This window comes from Rhea americana, unplaced genomic scaffold (assembly GCF_003343005.1).
Source record: "Rhea americana isolate MKP2758 unplaced genomic scaffold, rheAme1 scaffold_37, whole genome shotgun sequence".
Lineage (NCBI taxonomy): Eukaryota > Metazoa > Chordata > Aves > Rheiformes > Rheidae > Rhea > Rhea americana.
In genome coordinates this window covers 3,615,554-3,630,319 of record NW_028186501.1, presented here as the reverse complement: position 1 = coordinate 3,630,319, position 14,766 = coordinate 3,615,554, and the positions used below count along the sequence as shown (strand labels likewise).

The 14,766-nt window shown below is 36.6% G+C and overlaps 1 protein-coding gene across 1 annotated transcript in view; it reads right to left on the bottom strand.

The window, feature by feature from the left end:
• The window catches only part of SEC24A (SEC24 homolog A, COPII component), a 29,798-nt gene that overhangs the window by 11,389 nt on the left and 3,643 nt on the right, over positions 1–14,766 (bottom strand). Inside the window, exons 4-12 of the mRNA XM_085312671.1 lie at positions 9,766–10,287; positions 7,152–7,328; positions 5,600–5,677; positions 5,129–5,295; positions 4,329–4,501; positions 2,482–2,584; positions 1,532–1,658; positions 1,071–1,180; positions 542–654 (exon numbers count right to left, since the gene is read on the bottom strand). Of these exons, the coding sequence (XP_085168797.1) occupies positions 542–654; positions 1,071–1,180; positions 1,532–1,658; positions 2,482–2,584; positions 4,329–4,501; positions 5,129–5,295; positions 5,600–5,677; positions 7,152–7,328; positions 9,766–10,287 (1,570 nt within the window). The remainder of the gene's footprint in view (positions 1–541; positions 655–1,070; positions 1,181–1,531; positions 1,659–2,481; positions 2,585–4,328; positions 4,502–5,128; positions 5,296–5,599; positions 5,678–7,151; positions 7,329–9,765; positions 10,288–14,766) is intronic.

Below are 14,766 nucleotides of genomic sequence, written 5' to 3'. Positions count from 1 at the left end.
GTGACTCTGTAGGGGAGAATTAGCATAATATTCCAATACAGCTATGTAAAGTCTTGAAGAAAACAGATGCTCCAATGAAAAATGCTTTGTACTACTTAGTACTGGACTGCAAAAACCTAACTGTCTCATTTGAAGTCCGGTGTAACATCCCCTTCAGAAAGGGTTGACAAATACAAGAATCCCACAGTGAGATTTTGAATCAACTTTTAGCTTTTTTTCTTATCTTCTTCCTTTACAAAAGAAGTCAAGTAGAAAGTTGGACATCCGCTCTACTGCACGGATACAGACCTATCAAAAATAACAAAGGCCCAAAGAAGAAATAATCTACAAAACACTAAGCAGCATTTATGCAGTTCAATTAGCATTTATTTTAGGAAAAATAAGTTAGATGGATGTTTCCTTTGAGTAAATGCTTATTTAAATATTTCATAGGAAGTAGTTGTATGTTAATATCTAACATGAGTTACCTAGAGTCCTGAAGGGTAAGCAAAACAGAAGAGATTCTAAGGGGAAAAAAAACAAAACAAAACAAAATACTTACAAGTCAAGATTGTCTAATAAGGTCTTGCACACAGTATTCAAGTATCCTGTCTCTACTGCATTATGAGAGACATCAAACACAAAGAGGTACACAGGTGGCTGAGGTGGACGTAGCTGAGAAAAGAAAGGATTTCCATTATTTTCAAAATGACATTTATTAGATCTGTATTTTTTCATTCCACTGCAAGTTTCAATTGTGGTAGTTAGAACAGCATACAGATGACAGCTAAAACTTCTAGAATTACCTGATAAGAAACAGATGCATTAAGAATTGTGGCTTGCTTCCCAAAGACCTACAAATATCTACATCCTCTACATACAGAAAGATTTTGACATCATATCTAACCCCATCTGTTTAGAAATGAAAAATTYCCATCTAAAATTCTTCCCGAGACTTCTTGGGTACACTCCTTGAGAAAGTAACTGCTCTACACTGAAGAGCATCCTCTAATAAAAAGAGTTTTCTTTCCTGACTTGCCTCTGGAAATAAAACAAAAAAAGAGATTGATAAAGAGCAAATAAAGCCTTACCATGTATTCAGATGGAGCCATAAATTCAATAGTAGCATTCTGAACTTCAGGTCTTTTATGAGGTTCTCCGTAAGCTCTTGTCACAGGATTGTACATGAATTCTTCAGGAACTATGTAGATAAGTTTATAATATTACTACTTCACACTAGTATTTGCTTTAAAACGCAGCACAGCTAATACATCAACTGTTTTGTCTCTGTTGGACAATACTTCTTAGAGAACCATACCACGSAGGGCAGCTGCTTTGTATCCTAGCAGATAACATTGGGAGACCATTTCAAACTCACTGTGGGTCATTAGTGACCACTGTCTCTGTCTATGGGAAACACTTCCTATATAACACAGCCACAGCATGACTGATGATTCCTCACAGTATTACTGTGATTATTTAATTCAAAAATAGAGTTAAAAAGGTTAGCCTTAACATAACAATTTAAGCCATTAAGCACACGTAGGCTTACCATCATTCACTCTATAACACAAATTGCATTTCCATCTCCTTTGGTCTAGAAAGCTGACAAAAGGGTTAATATATGTCCGGCAGGAACGGCATCTCACAATAGTACTTGAAGTGACCACTGGCAATTGCTGGAAAATAAAAGTTTCCCATTTAAAAATGTCAATGCAGAACACTTATTTATCTGTGATAGCAACACTATTTACACTATGCTTCATGGTCATCTAGTCAAACCATACTTGTTTAGAAAGAGGCATTAATGAAGATTTATTTCTGCATTCACACAACATTTTCACAATTCAGTAAGACAACCAGAGCTGAGCTCTAACCTATTTTGCTGTATATGTTTCTTTTTCAAGCCACTTAAGTCTTACATTTTGTATTTATGGTTTAAGCCAGAGTCCTACTTTCATTCAGAACAACAACAAACTAAAAAAAAACTCCACATATTTGGAAAAAACTTAAATTGTGAAAAACTAGTAATGTTTAAAAGATGCATTCCTAAGTTCAGAAAGTCTGACTATCTGAGAACATCTAACCCCATTTAATTTTATTAATTCTTAAATAAGTTAAGAATTAGTACTCAGTTTGGTGTACAGGAAATCACTAGCTACAACTAATAATTATGCTACAAAATAAAGTTGCCCRACCATTATCATTATTTAAATGCACTGCCTTATGTCACAGTGAGATTTGTGCTACCTCCAAACTTTGTTGTTGTTGTTGTTGAAGTGAAGCTTGACAGCTTAAAAATAGCAGGGAGAAAAAAATCTCAAAAACATACTGTGGTTTGTAAGGAACAGGGAAGTGTCAGTTACCAAGATACATTTTCGTAAGGCAAGATTAGATAACATACTTGCCCTTCTTTTATAATTCATTGCCCAATTCTGAACTCTAGTAAAGGCAAATCTTCAGCATACTTCAGCATCTAAAATTTTCAATAGTTTGTCATACCGATAAGTCTTTGAAAGGATGAAGCAGGAGCCCCAAAGGAAGTTTGGCTTTATTCAGTAAGGCTTGAGTTTGAGGAATATTAGTCAGGGTACAGCGGAACAACCTACATGGAGGACAAAGAGTTATTTTCAGAGGCTTTCAGGTAATAAAGTGGTGATTTCAGTAGCACATAGTATCCTTTTTACTTTCAGAGCTGGTGACAGCAAATCTGTTTCCAGAGAAAATATCTTCTCCAGCTCTGTGAAATCACTCCGATTGGTCTGAACATGACCCATAGTACATACTTTGAGCTCTTATGCTACTTTATATCCATGCTGTTCATGCAAAATTGAGTGTCACTTGAGCCAGTCAAGTCAAAGTTAAGCCTAACAGTGTTCAAAGTTGCATCAAATCTTTATACGCTAAGTGTTGCTTTGGAAAACAATTTTGAGATGGCCCTATATACCAATTTGAACTTGTGAAGTTTTGAAAGTTGTCTTAAAACTGTAACTTTGAAAGATGCCTTAAACAATCCTGCAGTCATATCTTCAGAGAYTTCAGAACTCGATGGTTTCCAAAAAGTGCAGATGTGTGCAGTACATTTTTAAAATTCCAATCCAGCTTGTTTGTATTATCAATTTTACAAAGATATTGTTATTCCCTTAATCTGTAAAGCAAGAGTACCTGGTAATGTATAATTGGATTGATTTGTCCAATGAGATTACTTTAAACAAGAGGCTGGTAGATGGTTGTTAACTGTCCATTTACTGTTTAAACAGTTCTCTTCAATACAGAGTTCACTCTTGTTTCTGCATTCACAATGTGTTTGGTATACCTCACGCATGTGGACGTGATTTAATTTCTGTTTTAATCTTTTCCAAATCTTACTTATTTCCAGCTATATTGTAAAGTTCTTGTACTCTGCCTATTTGTAACTGCCTTGCAAGCAGTATTTTTCCTCGCTTTTCCAGGTGTTCTACACAGACACACAATTTTCTTGCATACTCTGACACAGGTTTAGAAAAAGCACTTAGCAGCTAAGAACCCTAACAGGAGGATTATGAGATCCTTTCAGAACTGAGGATTGAGATATTTGAATCCACAAGTCTTAGTCTAAAATAAAATTAGCTGGTCATTCAAATTCTGGTGTACGCACTACATAAAGAAAGGAATAATAGTAACAGCTCAGCTAACTGCCTCAATCTTGACTCCAGAGAAAGGATCATTATCAGTGAAACTTCTGACAGTTTTGTAAATAGCTATGAGGTGCTTAACTGATGGAATTAACCTCCTAAAAATATTTTTATTTTATTTTATTTTATCTTTTTGGACAAAAAAGCAGCAGCAAGTGGAAACAAATGCTTTTAAAACATTTGCAGTAGAATATGACTGGTTAATGTTATTGTACACATGGAACTTTCACATTTTGACAGTCTCTTGAGACCTTAAAAATATTTCACGGAGGATTCTTCTGAAGAGTACCATGTGAAGCTTGCTGTCTTCCTTTTTAAGCAAGAAGAAAGTTGTTCACAAAAAAAGAGCTATGGCTATGTAACATCACATTCYGTTGAAACAATGACATGAGTTATACCATGACATAGGAAATTAAGGGATTGTTTCAAAACTAGGAAGTCATCTGCTAATAACTGGAAGACAGCAGTTATTTGGACAGTACAATGTACACTTTCTGCTGTGTCTTCCTCATTGCAAAGTTTACAATACTTATTATCTTTAACACAGTGAAGCCAGTTTTCAAAGTTTTCTACTCCCACAAAATTAAGGAAGCGTTTTATTAAGAGTTATGTTTACAATTAGGAATTTATACTTTAAGGTTTTTTTGATGAATTATAGCAAATGAATGGTCTTACTCAGGATTACAATTCAGCTTCTGGATGTCTTCATGCAAGTTTGGGACAGGAGCCTGCAAGATGGTTGTAGGAAGAATATTTCTTTCTTGAAGAAGATTCACAGGTCTTAATCCTTCTTGCTGCAGACTCAGGCCACCCATAGATGCAGTTAGGTGATTAGGGCCTAAAGGAGGCTAGAGTCATAAATTTTCAGAAGTTAATATAGCTTCGGATGAAATCCACAGTTCATTTAAAAAGCAGGTAAATATTTCCTTTTCTTTTGTGTATTAATTATCATTGTATTATAATAGTATATTTATAAATACTACTTGTTACATAAACTTGGACTTAGGTTTGCAATGTAATGGAGGTAAACATTAGCATACATTTGCTCTAAGACTTKTCAAATACAGAGGCTCAGTTGGCAAAAGCACTTCTCAGTTTGCCTTGAAAGTTCAGAAAAAAATACCAAACATCTCAGCTAACAACAACAGTAACTTGAGGAAAGAAAAATATGCTCGAAGCAGCTGGAAGTTTTTAAAATGGAAATATTTTGCAGAGYTTTGAGGAGAGAACATTTCAGGAGGAGCTGGTACACAGATTTTCCAAATTTATTAAGGTAACAATGAAAGCATTAACTTCTGGCTGCATCTATGGATGTTAAGCAAATGAGGCACTAAACAGCAAACCATAGAAGTAGTATTCTTAGATGCCTGATACACAGATTACCAGTTTTCTTTAGCCAAGGGCAGTAATCTTGCTCTAGGAGGTTTTTTTAAGAATATTTGGGCAGCAAGGAGACAAAACTAGAAAGTCTTTACCTGGTGGAAAGGYTTTGATCCATCTGGGTACTGCAGAGCAGGTGCTTGCATTCCTGGTGCTCCAGGTGGAGAAGTATTTTGGTAGCCTGGTGGCAAGTTAGGATATGAATATCCAACACTTCTACCCATCTTAAGATTCTGGAGGGCAGGAGATTGATGTGTGGTTGCTGAAGGCAGAGACAACATACTTCAAATAAATTCCTGAAGAACTGCAGCTTRATTAATGCATTAATATTGTGGGAGATATTTTGTTTCATGTTCTTTTTTTAATTAAAGTACAAACAATTCACAAGTAGTGTCAATCTTGCAAAATCTTGATAAAAGAAATTTGAATGGAATTTGAAATGTTAAGACAGAAATCAAACAGACTACATACATTTGTACATAAATATTTAAACCTCATTCTTTCCCAAAACTCTTAAAAAGAAAGAAGTTACGTAATAGTAAATTTATTTAATTCCAAAGCCTTACCCATGAGGCCACCTCCTTCTATTGCATCATAGCTGTTTTGAATTGCAGATCCATCACTGGCAGCAGATGTACCATCACCTATAAAGACGACAGTCTCAGTAAAACTTTTCCTAAATTATTAAGAAGTCGTAATAAGGCAAATTAGAAGCAATTCTACTGTCTGGATGAACATGAGGTTATCACAGTTTGGATTTACTTTGTTTCTGTCCCAGAACAAAGCTGAATTAAGTATACATCTTAGTATAGGTCTCGCATGTGGTCTCCATACTAATGTGACCTCCAAGGACATTAATAAGACCCCACAAGCTCTTCTGAAGAAAAAATAATAAAAAACCTCCTATATTTCTGGTTGAGTAAACTGTTAAGTTACTTTATAATTAAGGATTCTCCATAGATTCCAAGTTGACATGCAGTAAGGTATCAGATAGCATTCCTGGTCAGGGGAAGTGTCTGTGTTAGCTGCAGTTTTCAAAGCATTTTCAAATTTAGGTATTGAATTTCTAGAAGAATTTTTTCACTGATAGCACATGGAAACATCAAACTCCTTTCACTTATACACTCAGTCCAGTGCTCTTTACTGAACAACAAAAGTTCTGATATGGTCACAAACCAACCAAGTTGTAAGTTCTAGCTGAGATAACAAAAACCGTGAAATTCAGAAGGCATTCTCAAAGTACAGCTTATGCTAAAGTTACTATATCTTAATAGACAGAAACAAATACCTATTGCTAAGGAAAAATTTGTATGCTATTATATACAATCATTAAAACCTCCAAACAGGACCCGGATTAATGAACTTACTGCTACATTATACACTGAATGCTACTGGTAAGAAGCAATCAAGCCATTTCACAGACTAAACATTTCTTGCTCTCCAGGAGCCTGGAAATGTTGCACTTTTTCTATCACAAAGAAAACATTTTCTAGGCTAAAGCAGTTTCTGTTGCCTTTTATACGTTCAAAAGTAAGCTAAATCTGAATATACTATTCTTGTATTCACAGCATTACTATACACAGGAAACTGTCAATCTGAACATGCAAGGAACCTTACTAACTACTTTCAGAAAATGAACGAGTCCAAGGTGTACATTTCAATGCTTTAAACAAAAGGGACAGGCATGGATATACAAATTGGCAAGAAATAGCAGAGTCTGCATTTTAGCTTTCTTTACAGAATAAGATGATACAAGTAGCAGCATACAGATTGCATCCTCTGTAGCAGTCAGGGATGCAGAGTAAACAGAATTTCTCAATACCATTTTAGAATACCCAGAAAGAAGAGATGGTGACCACAGGAGACATGGATGTGTCAAATATCACTTTTGATATTGAGCAGTCTTTTTTTTTTAAAAAAAAAAAAATCACCAACAGGAAATACTTTGCTTCCTTGCATGTCTCCTTACCCTCTTCCTTTCAGATAAAGTTATACTGCACTAGTATCAATTTTATTATATGAATCCCTAATTAAAAAAGGACATTTGACTTTGTAGGCTGTATATTAGCACAAGTTGTAACATTCAAATTCAGCAGAAAGAGCAAAACTATTTCTTACCTTCTTGATTTGCAGATGAATTTAGCAGAGACTGTGATACAGAGCTATTAGGTGGTGCTGCTGTCAGTGTTGATGGCCTAATTAAAGGTGGACCACCAACTGGAGGGGGTCCTAAAGGTGGCCTTGAAGGAGGGTGGAGTGGAGGTAAAGGCTGAGTCACTGGTGGSGGTGCAGATCCTGTGAAGAGACTCATTTTTAGAATGAGTTTAACTAAACTGAAAAGGTCACAGAAACTTTAATAAGGCACACAGAATGAACTGTCAATATTCCTCTTATTCAAATAATAAACAACATAAGATAGAGCGTAAAAGGTTTTACAACTTCAAGTTGTTTCTGAGATATTCCCAACGCTAGGTCCTGTWACTGAAAGAGATCATGGTAACATCTATGTGCAGTGATTGTTGGCAAGAATTTCAAGAGCCACAGAAAGCAACCTGACTTCAATTGCTCAATCTGGACTTCATAAAAATTATAATATAGTCTCACACTAGACAGAGTAGAGYGAACTGGTAAGAGTTGAAACAGATTCCTTCTGACAGAATGCTCATCTTCCATTTTAATAACTTGATGCAAAAAAAAAGCAACATACAGATTCTATAGCTACTTAAACTACACAGGAAATAAGATATCACATGGAAAAATCATTGTCAACAAGTAGTTTGTACAAACCTATTACGCCAGCGTGAGGTGCTTGCTTTAACATTCCAAATTTAAAAAAAACACAGAAAAGTTTATAGCTATATCTTGAATTTCTAAAAACAGTTTGTAACTTTTTGCAGAAAGCTCTAAACTAGGAAAAAGTCATTATTTCCTCTAGAACTTTCTCAAGCTGAGACATTTAAAACCCTACTGCTTTTCTTCCCTTAGAGAAATGCCAAATCCTAGGTGTATCTTTGCCCCTTTGTTCCCATTATTCCTGGGTCAGTATGTCTGCCCTTAGTTAACTCTAGGAAGACACCAATGTCTTTTAGGTAAATACAAAAGTTAGCCTTTCAAGAGGTAAAGCCAAACTGTCCAGCATCGTCAAGTCTTAACATGGCACAGAAGCTCACAAACCATACRTGAAAGTATATTGAAGAATTCCACACCACACAGAACATTCAACTTCATGAGATGAACCTGCATGGTATGGTCAGATTTAAGGGAAAAGGAAGAAAAAAAGAAAAAGAAGAAAAGTCTAGTGAAATTATCTGATTATTTAATGTTGCATACTGCAAAACAAATTAGCAATTCTTACACACAAACAATACTATTATAGAACTTGGAAGAGATTCTGTTTCTTTGAGAAGCTGTTCAAAGTTAGCCATTCAGGCAGAGAGCTTGCAAATCTTTGTTCCAACTACAGAAAAAACGTGATCAGCAAAATAAGCTATATTAATTTTAACAATGATCACTGTTCTACAAAAAACTAGCAAGGAAATTGCTCAGGAGGATTTACTGTTGCACAGATATAAGAATTCTCATTTCAGTCATTCATTCTTATTCCCTATACCACTTAATGAAATTTATCATCATTCCCCTCCCCTCCTCTGAAGTTCTAGTTGTTTATTCCAGTAAGTTGTTTGAAAGTTTCATGAATTTTATGACCTTAAGATAGTYTGAAAATCGTAACGCTATTAGCTGGGCATGTATCAAGAAATTAACACCAAGAAAGATGTCTAATACGAGGTTAGGAGCATCTCAAGAAAAAACATTTGCTTTAACATTTAAAATACTTCAGTGTGCAATTCCTATTAGAATGCTCAGAGGGAAAGATGGTTAGAAAAACTCTGTAATAGCAAACAACTGCTTGGTAAAGAAAAACTGGAGTACAAGTTTGTTGCCACAATATTCACAGGTTATGCGAAAGAGCTGTTAGTGTTATCAAAGCTTTTAGCCATTACCTACACCAGCACACAAGAGACCAAAACAGAACATAGACTATGGAGGTAATAAATTCTTCGCATCTCAATTTCAGAATACTTTCTAAAGACTAACAATATTAGACAGTGAAAACTCCAAGTTTAGATGAAGAAAGCTTTCCATTCAACAGGACTATTTCAATGTCATCAAATACTTTCCAGTTTTGTTTCCAGTCTGTACTCAAGTCATTTGCACTATCCTGACTGAGGCTGTTCTGAGAATGCCCCAAATTAAGTGATTAATAAAAATGCTAACAAGATTTTAAGCTACAAAAAAATCCTATGCTCACTAAACAGGACTACAGTTTTCAACTGTGAAATCCAGAAGTCCCAACTGACAGAAGCATGCAAATGCTCCAACAGCCACTCCAAAGAACGGTGAAGGCAACAAAAACAGGATTACCCACATACAGCTTCCCAAACAACAAGAAATCATTCAGAAATTACCTGCTTCAGTCACCCAAACCAAACCTAAATGCCTGAACTGCACACAAAACTTTCATTTGAACCCAAAGMAGCCATCCCCAGAATTTGTGATGTGCATTTTCTCAATATCTGTTTTGACAATCCAGTTCTACAAACAAATAGCTGCTGCAGAGTAAATCTGATATTCTTTTCAAAATGGAAAGAGAGAAAGGGACATTAGCAGTCATAGAAAAAAAAGAAAGAAAGAAAACCAAAAAACACAGACACTATTGAAGAGTTATGGTTACCTGGCTTCATATAGTTGTTCTGAAGTGGAGGACCTCCTGGAGAAGCAGCATATTGATAACTTCCTGGAGCACTTGTATTTCCTGACAGTGATGTTGGTGGTTGAGTTGATACTGTCCCTGTCACATGAGCCAAATGGCTTGTTTGAGACCCAACTGGATGACTCACAGAAGTCTGGCTATACTGCCAGTTTGAAAGCACTGGGGAGCTAGCTCCAGCAGGAAAACTACCAGCAGATGACACAGCAGCTGAGTTTTGTAGTGCAGGTGGCAGCACGTGTTGAACAGAACCTGTTTGTTGTACTGGTGACCCAGATAGAGGTGCCACTGTTGGCCTATTGAGAATCTGTCCAGGTCCTTGATAATTACTTAATTGAGAAGCAATCTGGGAGCCACTATAGTTATACTGTCCAGAAGATTGATGTGGAGGAACCTTGGCTGGCATCTGATGAGAATATGATCCTGGAACTGAAGGGCTATACCCCTGGCCATCTGATGAATGCATCAGCTGATTTTGAACAGGACCTGGAAGATAAAAACCTTTGAAATGTCAGTATGATTTCTGAAAATAAGATGTTCCTGATAACCTCCTTCCCTAAGATTTTATTAATCTCTAAGCCATACGATGATTTTTTAAACAACAACCAGGAATAAGCGACAGAGGTATGGCTACAGACAACATAGATTCGTAGTATTTTGCTATCAACACTTAGATCCATTATTTTTACCACTGCTTTGTATAACACTACAACTCACGAAGCAGTTCAATGTCTGAGCATAATCCATCATCTTAGTCTGAAATTCACACACCATACTATTTCCATCCTCAGAAACAGGGAAAGGCAAGCCAACCATAGACCAGTGCTCTCCCACACAACTGGCAGTAGTACAAAATAGCAGACTGAAAGCAAAAGAATTTCTTACATAACCATCTAGTTCCACTAGAGGATTGACAACAACTTAAACTTTAAAGGAAAGACATGAACAGCCCGTATCAGCATAGGTCACCATGTTATTTCTCAAGTGACAAAATTAATCTATGAAAGTCTCTGTGGTTAATTTTAGTAAGAAAATTATACATACATATGTTACTCATGTAGAAAGCAAGTTGGTCAGGAACATGGAATGAAGGATAAAGGTATCAAAATAATTCACAAATCAGGTAGAAAAAACTTGATAGCTTGACTTGATAGGGAGACAATATAAATTTTCCAAGTGAAATCCTTTTGACTGAGCCAAGTATACTAGATAACGTATGACATTGCCAATCACGACTGATTAAAGATCATCAAAACATTTTCTGATGTTGTATAATTTAAATTTATTTTAGCCAGTCACACTATGGCTTTTGCCTTTTTTTTAAAAAAAAAATCTCTAAACACACTTTGAATATTGGAGACATTTCATATACAGTCTAAAGAAAAAGCCTGTAAACATGAGACCTGCAAGAATTCTGACTCTTCTTTGAAAAATATGCTGCAGAACACATCAATTAAGTTTTTACAATGGATTTTGTAAACAGATTGTTAAATTTAACTTACTAACTCTAACAACTGAGATCTATGTGATAACAAGCATCCCAACCACACCACCATGTATATTTATACACTAACATCACAATAAATTGTAAAATATGTATTGTACTAAATATTACATATTGTACAAAAACATAAGARAAATAGTTTCATAACTTTATTATTCACCTTTGCACATGGCTAGCCTGGTCAAGAATCAGAGGATTTTGATAGCACTTTTAAACACTGCTTTCCCTGAAGTTTGAGGATAAGTTAATGAAAATGAGGTAAAAACTGAAAATGAATGATCCTGTACTTTCTATGGCACCCTAAAAATCTTAATTCAACACAGCATAATATTCCAAATTTTAACTTCCCATACTAAAGTAAGCTCTACAAAAAGTCTCGATAGCCTATGCTCAGTTCTTGTTTTCAGGACATGCCTGCATGAATTTGCCAACAAAACTAAAGCAACAGCGCTGAGGGGTGTGAACCCTTTCCAATGACCTTCACAGTTGCACAAAGACTTCTCAGAATTTGCTATTTTGCTGCTGTTGGGTACTAGTCTTGATCTGACCTCTTTACTGAAACCTGTCAGAAAGCATATAGGCTTTCTCTGTATGCTGCTTATTTCCTACTTCATTCTATGAAGCCCAGGAACCAACAAGGAATTCAGTATAGGCTATAGATCACCTGCACAAGAGCAAACCAGCTAAGGCTCAGAATACCACAGGGGTGAGTTAGTAACACAAGAAAGGGCACCTGTTTAACAATGAAAGAAATCTGTAAGAACACAAGGTCATTCAATACAGCTAAGAGATCAGGAATAGCACCAGAATATTTAAGTGTTGCTCACTAGTTTTATACAAAGGGTCAAAATAGTAGCATGCTAGGCTAGGATTCAAGTTCTGTTCTCTGATACAAGAATTTCAGCACGACCCAGTCAAAGTCAGTTATTTTGTGTGTTGCTTTCACCAATTGCAACCTTCAGGGAGATAAAGAACAAATACAATAAAAAGCTGAATTCTAACTAAACAACCATGGGAATGATCACCATCAGTGCCCAGTTCAGCCGATTTTGACCCTCCATTTCCCAGACATATGGAGAGCTGTCCAAAGCCAAAATCTTCTAAAGCATCTCATGACCTCAGAGTGCCAGTCTAAGATATCGCGATTACACCAAAACAATTCTAAAAGATCCATTTATACTTAAAGAATGCTCACTATCCTATTGTTTCTTCTTTGCATTTACACTTCAAATCTATTAAGTGAAAAGCAAATGAGTATCAGTATTCTATATTCACTTAAATGTAGATTACTACGGAAAGAAAAAAAAAAGAAGTAGAGGAAGGTTGTTACCAAGCAACCCAATGCTCAGTACTGAAAAATTTACAGGTCAATATACAGTGCTGCTATAATGATTTACTGCCTTTGCTGGACACATGAGTTCAGGGAGTTACCTGTGAAAAGTAAGGTGAACAAAGAGTTGAGAGAAAGAGCTGACAGCTATATAATGATTTATATTCTGTGGACAGCTTTCTTACCACACATACCATTAAGAGTACTATTATAACACTTGACAAAATGTGCTCCAGACTGTTTTTAAAAGGTATTATTTTTACTGTAAAAGGTCACAACACCTTCTCAACATATATTTCAAACAATACCAAGAACAGTTCACACTTGAATAATCCAATTTATTCAAAGGCCAGTAACCTAAACCAGATCTCTAACATACCGTAACAAGTGCTTTAATTTTATTACCTTGTTTGCATAACTCTAAGTTTCGGTTCTATATTTTTTATACATCTGACTACCTGACAATCTGAAATTCCCAAACCTTCCAGTATGTGATTAATCCAAGCTATATCAAAATTAGCAAATATAAAATGATGCCACTATGCAAGTCAGCCCATTTTGTTACTTCATTAGTTAATGTTCTTTATTTTGTGCATTCTCTACTTGGACCATAAATTCATCAGAATAGAGGCTCTCTTTTCAGACTGTATTTTATCCACTTCCTACACTGCTAACTCTATAAGCAACTGTACAGTTGTTTGTAAAATGTGATTTTGTATATACTTTGAGAAACAGTAATAAGCTGCCTACAAAGGGGGAGGGGAAAGACAAGTCAAACCATTTAATTACTCATGTCTAAAGCACAAAACTCAAAAGATCTCATTATAACTGAATTGTTTAATGCAGAATAATCACTGAAACACAGGCAAGAATGTAATTAAGGAATGAAGTACAGAGGATACTCTCTATATATGTGAAATTTGGAAGTACTCCCAACAGCACAGATTTTCACACATAGAAAACTAAGACACAGAGGAGGCTGTATTGCTTTCTTTCCAGCTTAAAAGGTTAGTTAGCAAGTCATTCAGTTTCAACTTCAGCACCTATTTTTAAGCACAGATGTATTTTTTTTGGGGGGGGGAGGGAATAAAGGTTTTTCCGCATTACAGCATACCAAAAAAAGAGCAAGTTAGTTTTACATGAATGACAAGATTAAATAAAAAAAAAATCACAGTGAGCTTCAGTCTGAACTTCGCAAGGTCCTCCCGCTGCAAAAGATAACCACAGTGCCACATGTACAGCCAGGTTCCAAAGGGTCAGAAACTACGACGACTGTCTCAGTTTTAACACAGTCAGGGATATGCTCTGAAATACTAAGTCTGAGGCAATTCATTTAACGTATTTTACCTAATTAGGACAAGCATGGATTTTTCTGAAAGCCATTTTTGACAGTTTTTAAGTTGACAGACATGGAAAAAAAGTATTTTGAGATACTTTTGTCATTAATAGGTCAACAGCAAGAAATCTTTATAAAGATTATTTTATATGACGAATAAATATGGTTTTTTTCCATTGCAACACTTAACGGGACGTATCTAAAACTATGGTACATCAAGTCTCCTACTTATGGCAACTCCCAATAGCTTGCATTTTTGAAGCATTAAGCTTGCTACCCACGAGCAGCACACGTAAACAGCAGCACGTAGGCTTCACCCAGACGTGGAGCCCACGTCCTCTTTCAATTTGCTTTATGCTCCAGTATGGGGAGATGGGAGKGTAAGGAACCATCAATCGCACCCCCTCCCAATATTTTGGGGGGTTTTATGGTTTTGATTAAAAATAAATTAGCCACGTTTTCCTCCGAGATGCAGGTAAACGCGACGAGGCGGCTGCGCGCCCGAGGCCACAGGGAGGGTTGCTCTTGAGGCACCGCTCGCACCCCCATCCTTTTAATTAAACCAGCCAAGCAACCGATACCCGAGGGAGCCGAAACACCCATCGACCTACCTACCGCGCGCTACTTAAAATAAAAATAATTATTATAAAAAAGGTTTCGCGGCGAGGGGCCCGCACCGACCTCCSGGGGCCGAGGCCTCCCCGCGGGCACGGGCCTCGCGGGCGGCCCAGGGCGGGGGGACACCCCAAGGCCCGGAGCGCGGCCGGGGTCCCCTCGGCGCCGCCCCTCCCCCCC